The sequence below is a fragment of the Rhineura floridana genome, chromosome 11 (genome assembly GCF_030035675.1).
Source record: "Rhineura floridana isolate rRhiFlo1 chromosome 11, rRhiFlo1.hap2, whole genome shotgun sequence".
Taxonomy (NCBI): domain Eukaryota; kingdom Metazoa; phylum Chordata; class Lepidosauria; order Squamata; family Rhineuridae; genus Rhineura; species Rhineura floridana.
In genome coordinates, this window is record NC_084490.1 from 5,424,572 (window position 1) to 5,444,441 (window position 19,870).

Consider the following 19,870-nt stretch of genomic DNA (forward strand, 5'->3'; position numbering starts at 1 on the left):
GCCCCCCGCTCACCGAAAAGCCAGGCCTCCCTTCCTCCCCCCCGCTGCCATTCCTCGAGCGTGTCAGGCGATTGATTTCCTCCCTGTGTTTATTGGATTCCACTTAGCCCGATCAGGGTTTAACGCAGCTGAGGATTCCCTTTCCTGCTCCAACCCCCCCAAAACCAGGTCGATGGCATTGATTCTGCCAGTAGCTTTAAACCAGACAAGGCGGCGAGGGGGGGGGGGGGGAGATGAAGAAAGAGTGAGAGAGATACAAGCGTGGGGATTCCCATATTAAAAAGGTCTCCTTGCTCAGGGGAGAAAAAAGAAACAGAGGTTAATGCAAACTTACATGCCTCTTTCTCAGTGAGCAGATGGGGGCAACAGTCATGATTGGGGGAGAATTCTGCACATGCCAGGCAAAAGGGTACAATTGAATGTTAGAGGGTATCCAGTGTTCATTGACCCTGGTAAAAAATTTTTTTAACTGTGCTTGATCTATTAAAAAACCAATGGTCTCATCTTCCGCCCTGCCAGATGAACCCTAAGCCCCAGATTCTCAGCTTCCATTTTAGAAGGAAAAAACAGTTTCCAGCATTTGTAGAATCTGAGATACAAGGGGAAATGCACAGGCACTTTTTTTTTTTTTTACAAAATGAGAAACTAGCTTGCTCCCCCCCTTTCTGAGTTTCTTTGCCCCCACCCCACCCCTGGAAAAAAAAAATCCTGCGGAGGCCCATGGATCTCTCTTCTCCCCCCTCCCCCACCTCATTAGCAGGGAAAAGGCCCAAGGGAACCCCCTCAAACTGACTAGGGCACCCCCCCATACTTAAAAGCGAAAGAAAAACTCGACAAGTTTTAGACAGGAAAAGATGGCGCTTCGGCTTTATTGTTACCAAATCTGTCCTTTCGCCCTCATGCATGGCAACAGGTGTGAAAATCCAAGATATTGGGGTTGGTAGAGATCGATCCCAAGTACTGAGGGGGGGATTATCACTTCTTGTGGAAACCTAGAAGAACCAGAGGGATGGATTTTTTTGGGGGGGGGGAACAAGAGAGAAAAGAATGAGCTAGTATAGGACAGGATTAGCAAGTACTATGTTATTTCATGCAGCTAGACATCTCTGAGGAACATTAACAAGGGTGGAGGAAAATATGGTCAGATGCTACAGGATAGTCTCCTGCAAGGATTTTCAAGTCAGGGTAGGGTTGGGGGGGCATTGGGGGGGGGTGTAGTTTGCACAAGGAGCAAAAGTGAAAAAACACTGTTCCTGGCCTATATTACCATTTCTGGAGGAGGGAAGAAGAGACGCACTCTTCACTGTGAAGTGTTCTCTGCTCATAGAAAACAAGACAATGCCGGAGGGGGAGATGTGTGTGTGTGTGTGTTTTGGGATCCCCAATTAGGGAAGCATTTAACTATGAGATTTCCCACACACACCCTGTAGTGAGAACTGGTGCAGTCCACATACAAATTTTCACCACCAGACTCTGGTGAGCTGAAGGGCTGAGGATTTGCCAAGAAAAAACACAAAACGAGAGTCTTTTGCTAGCATTTACCTTTTTTCTGCTTTCTCCGCTTCGTCCCGACCTTCTTCCTTTTTTTCTTCTGGGGGGCTAAATCCTGAGAGACGGGAAGAGAATGAGAAAAAAAACGCAAAGAGAATTTTTAAAAAGGGGGGGAGAGCAACACTGCCTCGTGTCCTTCTGAAACAGCGTCTTTAGAACATTTGTTGGCACACGGCCTAAGGTTTTTCAACTGACTGGTAACCGTTCACAATAGTCATCGGCTGAGAGCTGTTAGGAGACCCCTACTCCCTTCACAGAACTACAATTCTGAGTACTCTGAGAAGAAGGGCTGACTGTTAAACCGCTCTGAGAATTGTAGCTCCGTGAGGGGAATAGGAAGCACCCTTAACAAACTACAGCTCCCAGGATTCTATGGTGGAAGCCATGACTTAAAATGGTAGAAGGGTGATTTGAAGGTATAGTGTGAATGTGATCTTTATGACACAACTGAACACGGGAAGGGACTTTACCAAACACACTGTGCTTGAGGGGATATCATGCCATACGAAAAGCCTCTTAGCTGCATTTGATCTGCAAGGGCCATTTTGCACATACCAGCCATCACTTCAACATAACAAAGGGAAGAGGCCTTGGGCTGGATAACTGGGTCACGGACCCTTCCAGCCAAACAGTTTGCCTTCAACTGAGGTCAGTGTGCGCGCGTATGTCAGCCACATCCTTCTTAGATAGCGTTCTTCAACCTCGTATCCCCAGATGCAAGGACTACAACTCTCATCATCCCCTGCTAGCTTAGCCAATAGTCAGAGTTGATGGGAGTTGTAGTCCAACATCATCTGGAGGATGCACGATTGAAGAACACCATTCTAAGAAGCTCATTATCTGGGAAAGGTCCCTCCTGCTGCTTCTCCGTAACTCCAAATCACTCATGAAAAAGTTAAATAGCTGCGGTTCCAATACAGGTCTTTGGGGCGGTCCCCAAAACTCCCTTCCCTTCAACATGAAAACAGTGTATGCATTCCAATATTCTGCTTCCTATTGCAGAGAAATACTTGTGTGAGATACCGGCTCTAGACACGCATAAAAGCAAAGCACACATCTACCCACTACCGAAGAGCCTTCCGTGCTGACCAAACACCCACACAAAAGGCTCACCTCGCCCAATGGGGCCGCTGCCCCAGTCAATGCGCTGATGTCCCCAAAGTGGGTGAGGGAGCTGAGCTGGGAGCTAAGGGCACCCACTCGCCTCCGGCGGGCTTTCTCCTTCCGCGTCATGTTGAGACGGACCATCATGCTCTCCTCATAGTTGGTCCTACAGAAAGAAGCCGCAGGGGAACAGAACAGTCACAATTATGAGGTGCACCCAGGATTAAGCAAGTGTGAGGCAACTTTAACTGGAACTACCGTTCTAAAGAAGCAATGGGTGTCAGTGAAAACTGAAAAAAGGCATTACACCCAGAGATCCAAGCTCCCAGCTCCCATTCTAGTTATTTAGCATGCAAGAAGATCCCTGGCGGATCAGAGCAAAACCTATCTAAGCCCAGGGATGGGGGAACCTGTAGCCTTATTGATTGATTGATTTCCTGCCCTTCCTCCCAGCAGGAGCCGAAGGCGGCAAACAGAAGCGCTAAAAACACATCAAAACATAATAAAAACAGACCCTAAAATACACCAAAACAAAACAACTTTAAAAACATTTTTTAAAAAAAACTTTTAAAAAGGGGTAAAAACATATTGTTTTAAAAAAAGTATTAAAAATTAATTCCAACAGACCCAGACTGGGATAGATCTCTACTTAAAAGGCTTGTTGAAAGAGGAAAGTCTTCAATAGGCGCTGAAAAGATAACAGAGATGGCGCCTGTCTAATATTTAAGGGGAGGGAATTCAACAGGGTGGGTACAGCCATACTAAAGGTCCGTTTCCTATGTTGTGCAGAATTGACCTCCAGATAAGATGGTAACTGCAGGAGGCCCTCACCTTCACAGCACAGTGATCGACTGGGTATATAAGGAGTAAGACGGTCTTTCAGGTATCCTGGTCCCCAGCTGTATAGGGCTTTGTACACCAAAACTAGAACTTTGAACTTGGCCCTTAGCCTTCCAGATGTTGCTGAACTACAACTCCCATCATTCCTGACCAGTGGCCATGCTGGCTGGGGGCCATAGGTCCCCGAGCCCTGATCTAGTCCAACACCCCATTTCCAACCAGATGCCTCCAGGAAGTGCACCGGCAGGGAGTGAAGACATTGGCTTTCCCGTTAGCTCCTCCAGCAACTGATTTTCAGATGCACAATGCTTCTGAACATGGAGGCTCAATTAGCTGTCATGGTCAAGATCAACAGAAAGACCTACCCTGGACTCCACTCTTTGGAGGAGCTCTTTAATACTGTGCCATGCCTTGCTCGTTTGAGCATTAGGAGGAAATTCTTGACAAAAAGAGCAGCTCAGTGATGAAACCAATCGCCTATGGAAGGTGATGGGCTCTCCCTCCCTGGAGATCTTCAGACAGACAGAGGCTAGACAGCAGCTAGAGAATCTCTTGCTCCAGAAATCCTGTTCTGAACAGGGGCTGGACAAGAGCCGTCCAAACTCTATGAAAGACCAGGCCTCCAACTTTCTTGTTCCAACCAACAGAACACATGACTTTTCTAGTTCTAGAACTCAAGCTCCCATCATGCTCCATTAAGCTCTACTCTCTGCCTGAAACCAGCTCCCAGAATCCCCTGCACCCACACTCCACTGCCAGAGAAGCCATAACTCCCAGCTGCCCTGGGGACAGGACATGACAGAGGTGTATAGTGCATTGGCATGGAGAAAGCAAGGAGGGAGACATTTTCCCTCATTCTCTCCTAATACTAGAATCCAATGGGGCCATCCAACAAAGCTAAATTGGGGGGGGGGATTCAGGAGAGACAAAAGGGCTGTAGTTCAGTGGTAGAGCATCTGCCTTGCATGCAGAAGGTCCCAAGTTTAATCCCTGGTGTCTCAAAGTAGGTCTGGGGGAGACCCTCCACTTGAAGCCCTGGAGAGCAGCTACTAGTCAGTGCACACCAGCCTTTCCCACCCTTTGAGTCCCTAGAAGCTCCCAGGCATTTTAGCATGTGTTTTTAAATTGCTTTTTAAAAATGTGTTTTTAAATTTGTATATTTGTTTTTAATGTTTTTAATTGTTATAAACTGCCCAGAGAGCTTCAGCTATGGGGCGGTATACAAATGCAATAAATAAATAGATTACATGACGTTAGTTGACAGATGATAGAAGCTGTTGGACTACAACTCCCATCAGCCCCAGCCAGCATAGCCAACAGTCAGGAATGATGGGAATTGTAGTCCAGGAACATCCGGAGATCCAAAAGCTGGAAAAGGCTGTCTAGATGGACCAGTGGCCTGACATGGTGTAAGGCAGCCTTCTAAGTTCCCAAGCATGACTTCAGATGGTGCACAGTTAAACTGTGAAATTCACTCCCGCAAGACGTAGCGACGGCCACCATTGTGGCTGTGCTCTGCCAATGGAGGCAGCGCGCCTCTGAATACCAGCTGCAGGGAATCCCACATGGGGAGAGTGCTGCTGAGCTCAGCAGTCCTTCTAGAGGGATCTGGCAGGCCACTGTGAGAACAGGATGCCAGAGGAAATGGGCCCCCTTTGGCCTGATGCAGCAGCAAGGATCTTATGATCACTCCGCTCTCCCAGAGACCCTCCGCTCTTCTCCTTCTTGTCCCCAGCTCTCCCCCCCAAAAAAATACTAACCGGTGTTCATCCTCTCTGCTTTGCCTGGTGGCGTGAGTGTAGCGCCCTTCGCGAACCTCCTCCGGAGCATCTGAATACTGCTCTTTCAGCTCCCGGATGATGGAGCTGCTGAGAGCTCGCTTCTTGGCCTGCTCCAGCATCTTCTTCTCCCTCTCGGTCTCCGTTTCATCTGAGGCAGAGAGAAACAACAGAGAGGCAGCTGCTTATGCAGTCTGAGGAAGCCCCTCTAGCAACAGCTAAACTGCAGCTGCTTCTGGGGTGGGACAGCCCATTATTGGTGCAGGGAAACGCATCATTTGACAGCGGGATGCCCTGACTCCTATCAGCAATGACAGACCGCCAACCCACAACCAAAGTATCTTGCCTACCGTAATGTACAGGCACCAGCCGGGGTGGGACGTATTTCCTGTTCCCTCCTTTAGAGGCCCCCTTCCCAGAATTCTTTGAGCCACCAGCAGCTTCTCCATCTTCACTCTCCTCCGAGTCACTGAGCTGGAGGTGGGGCAAAAGAAAAACAAAAACCACAGTGATCAAACATTATTTCTAACGGTATCCCAACTACTTCAAGAAAAAGTGAAGCCATAGCTCTTATTTTGGTTCAAATTCTCAGCACCCGGGTGGTTGGTGGCTCCAAGTCAGTAGGGCAGTGGAATCTGCTCCAGGTTTTAGTCCAAACTGTCAAGGAAAGTTTGGACTAAAACCTGGAGTGGATTCCGCTGCCCCACTGACATGAAGCTACTAGCCACCACTGTCATGGTTTAATTTAAAAAAAGACAACCCTCTTCCATCCACTCCACCCCAATGCAAAACCAAAAGCATCATTAAACTAACCATTTCTAACAAGCTGACCTTGGGTACACAACAAGGAAGTACACATTTACAAAATAGGCGTTTCCTCCTCTCCCTTCTCCGGTTTCCTTTTAGGCCAAAAGTGACTACGTGAAGGATATGCACCAGTAAAAATGAGTGGGTTTACTTGTAAACCGCAAGACCTGTCCCAACGAGACCACACCAGCCAGATCTAAGCTATCCATTTAACACAGGAGTTGCCAACGAGATGCTCATGGACATCAATGTACCTGCCAATACCTCCTATAGCACCCATGAAAGGTTCCAATAAATATCCCCTCAAAAACAGATCCACAATGCATGGGAGACTATTTGCTCTTACTGCTCCATTCCTGTTTGCATTGGCTTGGCCTCTCCCACACGCCCCAACAGCAGCCATTTTGTCGTATCCGACACCCCAACCACAGCCATTCTGTGACAGGCACCCATGGCATGTTCTCAGAAAGTGTGCCCTCTGGCCCAAGAAGATTGGCAGCCCTTGCTTTAAGTACTTATTTCACCACCTTTGCTTGTACAGAAAGAGGGTGCACAGTAAACTAGCTTATACCAAGTCAGACCATTGGTCCATTTAGCTCAGTATTGTCTACACTGACTGGCAGAATCTCTCCAGGATTTCAAACAGGGTTTTCTCACAGCCCTACCAGGCGATTGAACCTGGGACCTTCTGCATGCAAAGCAGATTGTCTACTACTGTATATTTAAAATGGATAGGAATAGGCCACTTCAAGCAGACTGATGCCAGCCCGCCTCCCCCATCTCTTGTAGACCCAGAAGCCCTTGCTCCTGAACCAAAGTCATCCCCGGCACCCATTTGCTGTACCTTGCTCATCAGGTTGCCAGGATTCGGCTTGAACCTCAGTGGATCATTTTCACCTGGAACAAGAATGCCACCCGAGGAATGGAGGTTAAGTTACACCTTCATAAGCGCCCCCAGGCTGCCTCCCCACCCTGAAGATGGGGATGTCCACGTATCTCACCCAGGGCCCCCGTAACAGAAGCTTTCACCAGTTTGTCCACCTGGTACTTCAGCTTCTGGTCAATGGGACGCATCTTCTCCAAGACCTGCCAAGACAGACAGGAGAGAGAGGGGTCAGTCGCTGCCTTATACAGAGACAGACCCAGGATTCATTTTTTAAATTATTTTTATTATTATTAATTTATTCCCCGCCTTTCGGTCAAAGGCCCTCAAGGCGGCTTACAAAAACACAAATATAAAAATTCAATATAAAATACATCAATAAAACAATACAATTTACAAAATTTACAATTTAGCCCAGGAATGGGGAACGTCAGGCTTGAGAGTTGAATGTGGCCCTCCAGGGCTCTCTATGCGGCCCTCGGGACTCTTTCCAGGCCACAGCTCACACCAGCCCTGCTCCATGCCTTCCTTGAGTGTTTTTGCCTAGGTAGAATATGCCCCCGAACTGCCGGGGGTGGGGTGTGTGCGTGCGCACACCACTTGGCCACAGTGGCGAAAAGACCAACAGGCATCATTTGACTGTGACACACACACACCCCTGTGTCCACAAAGATATGCCACTGCATAAAGCTCACTAAACCCCATACCGTTCTGGTTTCCACCAAACGCAGCAAGGCAGGGTGGTTGGCCATGGATCGCCCTGAGGTTTTCTCCAGGATCAGGTGAGAGAGATCTTGAAGATAGAGGAGGAGGAGCTGGTCCTTCACTTCCAGGAAACTGAGGCCCTGAGGTTGAGAAAAAGAGAGAGGCCTGGAAGTATATGAATAGTCAGAGTGGAAATCTGTTGTGACAAAGTCTGGTTTCTGGCCCTGTCAGAAAAGTTAATGCAGAAAGTCCATTTACATAGAATGCCAAGAAAAGATACCTTTTATCCAGTCTGGTTTGACTTTATTAAATATAAAAAAGGGTGGGCAGCAGCCCCAAATGCCCTAGCCTGGTATGTGAGCTTATGGAACTCTTAACACTGAAAACACTGGACACTGGAGATCAGTGAACGGTATCTTGGGAACTCTATGCTGCAAGCCATGAAACTTGCAAAGAGAGACAGAATAAATCAGACTCAACACCAAACTTTGTTTTGGTATCTCTGTGCCTTTATTGCAATTCTGGGGGATTTCTGTCCTGTGTTTGCTATTTATGATTTGAAGCCTTGTCTCAGTAAAAATGAACAAAACAAAAAAATAAGAGACGGGGGTGACCTGTGGGGAAGGAGGAAGGTCTAGGAAAAAAGATGCCGGAGCAGGGAAGGGAGCCGTGAAATGCAAAGAAAGGAAAGTGGATGGACAGACGGACAACACACACACGTGACTGTGGAAACAAAGCCAGAAACGGGAAGAGAGTTTGAGAGTCAAGGGAAGGCTGGATCTGACCCTTATAGGGTGTGTGGACTTGGGGGTGTCCTCCCTGCACCAAGAACGCAGGAACGGGCTCCGCAGGAACGGGCTCCACAGGATCCAGCAAAAGTAACACTGTTGTTAATTTGAATCTTGCATATTGCTCCTCTGCAGAGAGTCAAGTTTAAAAGTTAAGCTGCCCATGCACAGCATGTTGTGTTTTTTCATGTAATCCTTATTTGCATACACTGTTCCACATTTCTCCCTTCCCCGAGGTTCAGCCATGTAACATGCTGTTGATCTTGTCTTTGATATCATCGCGCCCATGTCTTTCCCCAGCCTTCTGCTGATGTATTTAAAAATAAAACTTTCCAAACAGTTTTTAGCCTCTTGTGTCCCGTTTCGGTCACCACCCTTTTGCCCACTGGGGCAAACCGAGAACCTCATTTTGAGGGTACGCGCCAGGGTGTGAGGGCAAAGGAAGAGGGCGAGGGTGACCTGTAAAGGAAATAGCAACTCAGCTATAGAGGAAGTAGACAGCCGCATCTTTCTAGGAGGGCAGCAGAAGAATAATGGCATGGGGGCCCAGAGTATATACACAGAGCCAGGACCAGCAATAAAGGCCTACCGATGAGTAGGAAAATGGGGCAAGGAACAGGAAATAGGCACAGCTAGGGAGAACCACAGGTCTCCTTAGTTCTTTCAGAGGAAGCCTGAGGGCAAAGGGAGAGGATTGTGGGAACACGTCAACTGTCAACCCACCCATCCATCCATCCAGAGGCTGCAGGCAATAGGTTGGGATGGAGAGCAACACGGTGACAGAATATCCCCAGCTCTGCAAATATAGAGAATCCTAATGCTGCCAAGGGCCGAGGCAGGGAGCAGAACTGATTAATAAAGCCAGCAGAAAGAGAAGAGTATAAACACCTACAGCCAAGCATGCGAGTGGTGGTGGCCATGCTAGCTGGGGCTGATGGGAAATATCTTCCTAACTGTTAGAGCCATATGACAATGGAACCAATTACCAAGAGAGGTAGTGGCGTCTCCGACGCTGGAGGCATTCAAGAGGCAGCTGGACAGCCATCTGTAGGGAATGCTTTGATTTGGATTCCTGCATTGCGCAGGGGGTTGGACTCGGCCTTGTAGGCCCCTTCCAACTCTACTATTCTATGATTCTATGATCGATTATTTATTAAATTTATATCCCACCCTTCCTCCCAAAAGGAGCCCAGGAAGAGTTCAAAGAATTGGGAGGTGGGGTGCGCAGGTTCCCATTCCATTTCTTAAGACAGCCCTCCTAGATGGTGTGGACTCCAGATCCCATCATCATAAGAACATAAGAAGAGCCTGCTGGATCAGGCCAGTGGCCCATCTAGTCCAGCACCCTGTTCTCACAGTGGCCAACCAGGTGCCTGGGGGAAGCCCGCAAGCAGGACCCGAGTGCAAGAACACTCTCCCCTCCTGAGGCTTCCGGCAACTGGTTTTCAGAAGCATGCTGCCTCTGACTAGGGTGGCAGAGCACAGCCATCATGGCTAGTAGCCATTGATAGCCCTGTCCTCCATGAATTTGTCTAATCTTCTTTTAAAGCCATCCAAGCTGGTGGCCATTACTGCATCTTGTGGGAGCAAATTCCATAGTTTAACTATGCGCTGAGTAAAGAAGTACTTCCTTTTGTCTGTCCTGAATCTTCCCACATTCAGCTTCTTTGAATGTCCACGAGTTCTAGTATTATGAGAGAGGGAGAAGAACTTTCCTCTATCCACTTTCTCAATGCCATGCATAATTTTATACACTTCTATCATGTCTCCTCTGACCCGCCTTTTCTCTAAACTAAAAAGCCCCAAATGCTGCAACCTTTCCTCGTAAGGGAGTCGCTCCATCCCCTTGATCATTCTGGTTGCCCTCTTCTGAACCTTTTCCAACTCTATAATATCCTTTTTGAGATGAGGCGACCAGAACTGTACACAGTATTCCAAATGCGGCCGCACCATAGATTTATACAATGGCATTATGATATCGGCTGTTTTATTTTCAATACCTTTCCTAATTATCGCTAGCATGGAATTTGCCTTTTTCACAGCTGCCGCACACTGGGTCGACATTTTCATCGTGCTGTCCACTACAACCCCGAGGTCTCTCTCCTGGTCGGTCACCGCCAGTTCAGACCCCATGAGCGTATATGTGAAATTAAGATTTTTTGCTCCAATATGCATAATTTTACACTTGTTTATATTGAATTGCATTTGCCATTTTTCTGCCCATTCACTCAGTTTGGAGAGGTCTTTTTGGAGCTCTTCGCAATCCCTTTTTGTTTTAACAACCCTGAACAATTTAGTGTCATCAGCAAACGTGGCCACTTCACTGCTCACTCCTAATTCTAGGTCATTAATGAACAAGTTGAAAAGTACAGGTCCCAATACCGATCCTTGAGGGACTCCACTTTCTACAGCCCTCCATTGGGAGAACTGTCCGTTTATTCCTACTCTCTGCTTTCTGCTTCTTAACCAATTTCTTATCCACAAGAGGACCTCTCCTCCTCATCCCTGACTATTGGCCATGCTGGCTGGGACTGATGGGAGCTGGAGTCCAAAAAACCATCCAGAGGGCACCATGCGATTGCACTTTATTTATAAACTGCCAGCTCCTAAAAAAAAATATCAAGGCAGTGTACAATAAAACAGTAACATTTGGGGGAAGTCTGTCTTTACTGAACACTTGAGGCCTCCCAGTAGCCAAGCAATAGTAAGGGCACACTGCACATGCTCTGAGGCACCTGCTTTTTGTTTTCACATTACGATACCAAGAAACTGAGCAGCCACACGGAAACCAGGCTCAGATTCAAATTAGGCCACACTCCCCACCCCACCCCCCAGTCCCTTCACGAGCAACTCACTTTCTCTGTGGGATAGGCCCCTGCTCGGACCTTCTGTGCCAGACTCTGTACATGACGGGTCACTGCAACCACCTAAATTCCAGCAAGAGGGAGAAAAATGGAGGCAGTGAAGCTTAAACAGGAAGGGAGAAGGGACATCTACAAAACCGAGGATGGGGTGGAAGCAGCGAGTGTGTCACTTACCTGCTCCTGAAGGGATTTCAGGAGGTCGAGGGCTGCTGGCAGATCTGCTTCTACTCTCTCCTGGAGCATCGAGGGAAAGAAAGCAGGAGAGATATAGGTTTCTATATTTCAGATCTGCCCTGCACCACCTCCCAAAGCAAGGGAAAAAGTGGCGTTTCAGAACCAGACTTCCCACCCTGCTTAACCTCCATCCTCACCTTTACTTTCGACTGCTCAAATCTAAGCGGCCACACAATAGACCAGCAGCGCCAGAACACCCTACATTGGCCTTTCCTAAGCTGGTAGGTACCCTGCAGATATTTTCTGCTGTAACACTCATCGGCCACAGCTGACAAGGCCAATGGTCAGGAAGGACGAAGAGTTGTGGTCCAAAATACTTGGAGGGCACGAGGTTGGGAAAGGCTGCCCTCCCACTGACACACACACCCTGTCACATCTTATACTCAAACTGAAAAATACACTATTTCCTCCTATCAAAGACCTTTTTGTTGGAACCATGCCCCCAAATTCCTCAATAAGCAGATCCACCCGTCACATACGGTTTGATCACATCGAGATTAAGCTACTGCAACGTCTTCTACCTGGGGCTGCCTTTAAAAAAGTGTTCAGAAACTTCAGCTTAATGCACCCGGAGTGGCTTCGGATGCTCTCTTTTCAGAGCATATTATTCCAGTTCAGTTTTCACCTGTTTGACTCCCAATTCATTTCCAGGAACAATTTAATGTGCTGTTTTTACCTATAAAACTCTATTAGCCATCAGAGTGTGGTGGAGTGGTTAGAGTGTGAGACAAGGGCCTGGGAGACCCTGGTCCAAATCTCCACTTTGTCACAAAGGTCACTGAGTGGCCTTGGGCCAGTCAGTCTTCTCAGCCTATCCTACCTCCCAGGGTTGCTGCAAAGATGAAACGAGGAACCATGTGCACCACTGTGAGCTCCTTGGAGGAAAGGCAGCATATAAATAAGCACTCAAAGGGCCATCTCCTTCCATATGATCGAGCCCACCCATTGTACTCAACATCTGAGGCCTGACACTGCTTTCTCCCCCCCCCAATGGAGGGGAGTGCAGTATGTGGAACTCCCTTCCTAGAGGGGTTTGGTCACTCCCCCCAATACACACACTTTTTAGCTTGAGGTTTTTCTTTTGTTTAGCTTTTCAAAGGGTCCCCTTGTTGACTATGCTCTGGTTTATTTTATCCAGCTCCTGAAATTATCCAACTGTTGAAATAAGGCTTTCAATTATTTTACCACCAGCTGTTCCAAGAGTCCTTTCTAGGATGGAAAAATGCCACATGCATTTTTTTTTTTTAACAAAGAAATAAAAATCTCTTTTCCTTGACGTATCCATCCCCAAGGCTCTTCCTCCCTTCCACTCCTTCTCTGATGTCCGCAAGAGCAGCCTCCTGGATCAGGCCAGTGGCCTATCTAGTCCAGCATCCTGTTCTCACAGTGGTCACCAGGATGCCCTTGGGAAGCCCACAAACAGGACCTGAGTGCAAAGAGCACTCCCCTCTTTTGCAGTTTCCAGCAACTAGTATCCGGAAACATGTTGCCTCCGACTATGGAGGCAGAGCACAGCCATCATGACTAGCAGCCATCAATAGCCTTCTCTTCCATGAATTTGCCTAATCCTTTTTGAAGTCCCCCAAAATTGATGGCCATCACTGCCTCTTGTCAGGGGAATTCCATAGTTTAACCACGTACTGTGTGAAGAAGTCCTTCCTTTTCTTTGTCCTGAATTGTCCAACATTCAGCTCCCCTCTACCTCCATCATCCCCACAGTCGCCTCTTTGTTATGTTGCCAGCTCTTCCTGTGAGCCCCGCCCTCCCGCTGGGTCTCCTATCCCATCCAGATCTTCCTTCTCCTTCCCAACCCATCCTTCCTCTCCTGCAATCTTCTCCATGCCTCTGCAACTTTTTCTTTTTCCTACGCTTCTTTGGGTTTTTCCACTCCCACCCCGTTCTTGCTTTCTCTCCCATCATAGACACCTAGCTGTCTCCCCATATACTCTGGCAGCCCCCACCTCCCTCCTTCTTCAACACAAGACTGAGCCTGCAATCCTACACATGCTTACTTTGGAGTAAACCCCAAGTCAGTGGGGTAAGATATGCACAGAACTGCACTGTTCAGTTCTCAAGCGAGGTGCAGACCTTTTTTAAAATTACATAACATTATTTAGTTAGTTACCATGGAATTAGTCTTAAACAAGTTCTCCGAGGTGTAAGAGCTTACTTAAAGCTAACAATTACCCCTATGGGAAATCCACCTTTTATTTAACATTTCTTAATTCTAAAATTTTCATTAAAAAAAACTGCCAGAGGAAAAAATATGGAATTTCAATACAATTTTTACACATCCCAGCACCATTCATACTTCCACAGAGACGAGAGAGATAAATCAAAGGAAAAGCCAAATGAAAGAGATAAACGAGAAGAAAAAGATGAAGAAAGGAGGAAGTATATACATTTGTTGTTATGTGCCTTCAAGTCGATGACGACTTATGGTGACCCTCGTAAACACATATTTACATAGAAAACGGGCCTCAATCGTCCCCGCATCATATCCTCTCTTCGAAAAGCCAACCGGAACCACATTTGTGGGCTGTTTTTTTTAATGCAATTAATTTAAAAGCATTTCTAAAATATCTAAGCAGTATACGCCACTACAACATAAAAGAATAAAACAGAATAAAAAAGGTACGACATAAAAACCCGTGAAAAAATGATAAAACTCGGAATTCAGTAATAAGCTAAGCAAAAAAGGTGTATCTTTATAAGATACATGAAGCAACTCAGAGATCAAAAGAATGCACTCTGCACGTGCTCAGAAGCAGCCTTGCCCCATATCTCCCCCCTCCCGGTCCATTTTAGTCCTCTTTCTCCTTACCACCAGATCCAAAGAGCCAGACGCCTGAGATTTACTCTCCGCCACAGCCATCCCCCCCCTACTCCCACGTGGAAAGGAAACAGCCTCTATCGACGGGGGTGAAAGCCCCGCCTTCTTAGAGAGAATTGGCCAATCAAATAAAAGCCAAGTTAGCTAGAGTTCAAACCAATGATAGGAAAGCTTCAGCCTCGGTTGAAGCCACTTCAACCAATCATGCACAGGATTGGCTTAAACGGGAGGCAGGATAGGAAGACTTCCTCGTCGACTTCCGCCTCTTTAGAGGAGGCGTGCCAGTTACTATAGAAATAACCAACAGCGCTTAAAAGCCGCCTCCTGCGGAGAACGTTTGGCCAATGAGGAAACACGGTTGGGCCTCTTGTTGAACGCAGACCAATCAGAACGAGGAATGATACGCCGACAGAATTTCGTTTACATTCTAATCTCAAGAGCCAATCAGAGCTTGAGAGTAGCCCCGCGGGAAACGTTTGGCCCAATCAGCAGCACATGCTTCCAGAACGGTACAACTCCTATTCGTAAAAAGTTTTGAGCTGAGAATCAGCATGATTGGGAGAATGCCTCACTGCTGTGGAGTCCGAAAATTGACCAAAAGTTAAGATGGAAATTAGTGTCTCCCCCCCCCCCGGTTAAGCTGATCGAGGTAAGCGATCTGAGTACGCTGGATGGATTTTTTCTTGTTTTGATTTTTATTGAGGGTTTTCAAAATCAGTCGATGAGTGGTTTTTTCCCTCCAGTAAAGCATAACTACAATAAGAACACATAAACAAATCAGTAGGATGTATGCATAAAAAATGGAAGATAAAATGTGATTATTTACAAATGGGACCTGCAACAAAATTATTCCGTGGGAACTGTTCCTGGTCAGGGTTTCAGCTGCCAGCCAACCATGTACTTTTCTGGGATGCCCCATTTGATTTCCCCCCTGACTTTGTGTACCCCCCCTTTGTTTGTTTGTTTTTGGAGAGGAGAATACTACAGCAAACTTCATTGTTCCCCCAAGCCAGCTAGTATATCTTTCTTGTGCATGCGGATGGTGCCAGCTAAGTACCGCTAAGTAGTTTGTATAAAATATACAAGACACATTAAAATAACCAATAAAATCAGATATTAAAAACAAGTTAGCCTAACACATTTAAAAACAAAATCAGCAATTTTAAAAATATGCATTATAGAATAAAATTACATATTAAAATATGTGTTAAATTTGCATATCTGACTAGGCTTGCTTAAATAAACAAGTTTTTAGTGGGCGCCGGAATTAGTACAGCAAAGGTTCCTGCCTGCTATCAACGGGCAGATAGTTCCATAGTATAGGTGCTGATTCCTTCCAATAGCGAAACGAAGATTATGTGGCATTTGTAAAAGGACAGCTCTACAGAATTGCATTTGCTATTAGTACTGTATAGAATGACAATTTGTTGTTATTATGTGCCTCCAAGTCGACTACGACTTATGGGGACCCTATGAATCAGTGACCTCCAAGAGCATCTGTCATGAACCACCCTGTTCAGATCTTGTAAGTTCAGGTCTGTGGGTTCCTTTATGGAATAAATCCATCTCTTGTTTGTCCTTCCTCTTTTTCTACTTCCTTCTGTTTTTCCAAGCATTATTATCTTTTCTAATGAATTATGTCTTCTCATGATGTGTCTAAAGTATGATAAGCTCAGTTTCATCATTTTAGCTTCTAGTGATAGTTCTGGTTTAATTTGTTCTAACGCCCAATTATTTGTCTTTTTTGAGGTCTGTGGTATCCGCAAAGCTCTTCTCCAACACATAGAAAGACAATAAGCAATGCTATTTGTTGTATTTGTCAGGTGAAGAGATGGATGATCATTTGTCGCCAGCAGAGGTCATAGAAAAGATCCAAACTGCAGATTAGTGTGCTGTTTTTACATCTTAAAGAAAATTGTGTACAGCATGGAGAGAAATCCCAGAAGAATAGCTAAGCCTGTGCATCAAAAGCAACAGGAGGTTTTTTAGGGACAGATATATTTTGTCTGAGCCCATTTTGTCAAACTGCAGCCTTATAGCAAAGATACAGACAGATATATTTTGTCTGAGCCCATTTTGTCAAACTGCAGCCTTATAGCAAAGATTTTGATGCAGAATTTAATCTATCTCTAACACACTGATCCATTTCATTAGCATTTCATTAAAATATGCAGACTGGCTCTGCATTAACATATGAAAATCTGATTTCATGCGTATTAACATATTAAATTTATTAACATATGAAAATCATTGTTTTCTTTAGATTGTCCAAAGTGCAGTTTGGCATCTGGACCACTTTCTAATATGTGGTGTATATATCAATGTTGAATACTATTCTGGGTGTCCCCAGCTCTCACACTCACACACCCAATTTACCAAGGTGCAACAGCTAGTATTCACATGCAAAGGGTAGACAAAGACCAATTATTATTAATGACATATTTATGCCATTCTTCCTTCACACCACTCAATACGGCATTCATGGTATGGGCCTCTCCTGTCCCATTTGACTTCACAACCACCCTTTGAGGTAGGTTAGACTGAGACAGGCCCAACAAGAATAAAAAGCAGTTCTTCTGTTCCTCTTTTTTGGGGGGGTCTGGAAAAATGGCCACCTTGACTCCCCATCTTTTGATATATGTATGGCTGCTGTTTTAAAATACTTAATGGGAGCAAGCGAACAACCCTTTTTGCGTTGGGAAACTCCCAGATAATTACAGCATAGGTGGGGCCTAATCTGTTGCGTGTTTAGTATAATGTTTAATCTGGGCCCTGGTTGGCAGTGCTGTTGGTTCTCAATGCCAGGGCTCCAACAGTGAAGACAATGAGCAGGTAGAATGGAAAACCCCGGCTAAGAATGTCCCTGGCAGGGAGTCCCTGGGAGGGGTGGTGGTGGTGTGAAGTCTCCAGGGTCCTCTGGCAGTGTCTCCTTTGTAACAATGAGCAAGTGATGTCACCACCATCCCCAGAATGGCAACTTGTAAAAAAGCAGAGAGCGAGAGAGACAATGGAATACCATGCATTCCTGCTTCTCACCTCCTGGCTTCCAGGACTCTGGATAGTTATTGTTCCAAACAGCTACCTTTGCTGCCAAGAATCCCACTCCTCTCACACTCCCCAGCTGTTCTCTCCCCCCAACACACACACACACACATGCTGCCCTTGTGTCAGCCCCTCCCCACTCCTTTCCTCAGGCTGCATACATACCATACATTCAAAGCACACCCACATACCCAAAGAATCTTAGGAACTGTAGCTTACGCCTAGCAAAACTACAATTCCCAGTGCCCTTAAAAGCTACAGTTCCTGGGATTCTTTGGGAAGGAAAAAAATGTGCTTTAAATGCACAGTGTGTTGGCTGACTAAATCTCACTCCCCTCCCTGACCCCCATCTACACTATTAAGATCGGTCCTTTGCTCATTTTTAGACGGATATTATTATTGTTGTTGTTATCATCATCACCATCATCATTCCAGTTTATTAGTTGCTTGCTACCTAAGAAGTCTCCGACTTACAAAAATCTAAGAGCATTAAAGCGTAACCTAAAATCAGAAAAAAGAGCAATACATCTCAATGAAAGGCAGGGGACAGATCTAATAAAACAGCAGCAGACTTATTTTTCTAAACATTTTCCCCCTTCTGTTTGGCTGTTTTCCCCTTTTATAGGTTTATCCTCCTACATAAAAATAAAATAAAATGTGCTACTATAGATTAAGAGGGAGGTTTGAAGTGAGGGGGGTAGGGGGGATTGGGGTGTGCACAGGATTACCCTTGTCAGTGTTTTGCACTTTATTTGTATAATATGCAGTTACACAATGCCTATGATTGAAAACTTTAATAAACTACTAATCGCAGAATTGAAGCAGCACGCATTTAAGTATCTCAGCACGGGGAAATAAGAGACAACTAGCCTCCATTTCCATGATCCCTAGGTAGAGCGGCAAGCCTCATTTAGGGGCTGCCGATATCTCATCATCTCGACCAGTGACTCCCCCTGTCTGACACCCCCGATTCATCTTCTCCCTTCCTCCACATCTTTCCCTGCGCTCTCTTTTTCCTGAGCTCCCCTAGAACTTGTACCCCCCCCCCCAGCAAAGCCTCTTAATATCTTCGGGCCAAACTCGATGTGACCTTATTTGCTCTCTCAGTCCTGCCATACTCTTGTTGCTGTTGTTTTAAATAAAGAGCTGGCACATGGGTGCTGATCTGTATTGGGACTCGCCGACGGGGGGGGGGGCATTAAACTTTTGTCCCTGCTGTTGTCCTGGTCCAGCTCTGACCCCTTGGCATGAGCTGTTTTATATTTTTGTAACAGTCACACCAGGGTAAAGATAGGAATAACTGTCACATCTGCACTATACATTAAAAGCACTCTTATACCACTTTTGAGTCATGGCTTCACCTCCCAAGAATCCTGGGAAGTGTAGTTTTTTAAGGGTGCTGGGTATATCTGGCAACTTTGCTGTACAGTTTTAGGTGAATGCTGACGACACACCTCTACCCTGATCTTTGACACCTGAGAGCCACCCTGTTTTGTGATTTTAGGTTATTTTTAATTGTTTTTAATGCCATCTTTTAAAATTGTTGTAACCCCCTCTGGGACCTCTGGGTGAAGGGTGGGAATTTTAATTATTATTATTGTAATGATTGTTGCCTAGCAACTTTGTCATTTCCCCAACCAACTATTTCCGCCTAATGGTGGTACTGTATATCTATGTGTTGCGGCCCTCTGGGCCCCTCTTGTTGGCCCTTAGAACACTTCCAAGGCCACATCCCAGTTGTTCGACTGTGTCTTTGAAGTTTGACAATGCCACTTGCTTGTCTCAATGGAGAACAGAGAGAGGGATGTGTGTAGAAACTAGCTTACTGTTACTGTGGAACATATTTACATTTGTTATTTATGTTATATACATATGCCATATACCTTACGCTATTTAGAGATGTTACTCCACCCACTTTTCATCTGCTCCGTCCACCATGGGCATGTTGCCCAGAGGGAAGAGGGATTGGTTGTTAAACCACTCTGGGGATTGTAGCTCTGTGAGGGGAACACGGGGTCTCCTAACAACTTTCAGCACCCTGAACAACGTACAGTTCCCAGGACTGGTTGATTGATTTGAAGCATTTATATACCGCTTTAATTGTTCTAAGCGGTGTACAAAAAAACAACCCAAACATGAAATAAAGAACAAAGCGATAAAATCATCATAAAACAAAACATAAAGCCAATGTTGTCTGGGGGAAGCCATGGCTGTTTAAAGTGGGATGATAATGATTTAAATCGATGGCTACTAGCCACAGTGGCTAGTTTCTGCCTCCATTTGTTGGAGGCAGTATGCTTCTGAATACCAGTTGGTGGAATCCGCAGTGCTTTTGTGCCCAGATCCTGCTTTTGGGCTTCCCACAAAGGGCATCTGGTTGGCCACTGTTAGAACAGGATGCTGGACTAGGTGGGCCACCGGCCTGAGCCAGCAGGCTCTTC

At 46.0% G+C, this 19,870-nt stretch overlaps 1 protein-coding gene across 1 annotated transcript; it reads right to left on the reverse strand.

Annotated features, from left to right (window-relative positions):
- Positions 1–838: 838 nt before the first annotated feature.
- NGDN (neuroguidin) lies at positions 839–14,516 on the reverse strand. The gene is made up of 11 exons (XM_061588684.1): positions 14,379–14,516; positions 11,495–11,554; positions 11,312–11,383; positions 7,671–7,808; positions 7,082–7,166; positions 6,925–6,977; positions 5,624–5,747; positions 5,256–5,424; positions 2,665–2,821; positions 1,543–1,606; positions 839–992 (listed from the first exon to the last, which is right to left on the reverse strand). The coding sequence occupies exons 1-11, from the start codon at positions 14,427–14,429 to the stop codon at positions 976–978; spliced, it is 990 nt and encodes a 329-aa protein (XP_061444668.1). The 5' UTR covers positions 14,430–14,516; the 3' UTR covers positions 839–975.
- Positions 14,517–19,870: the final 5,354 nt, after the last annotated feature.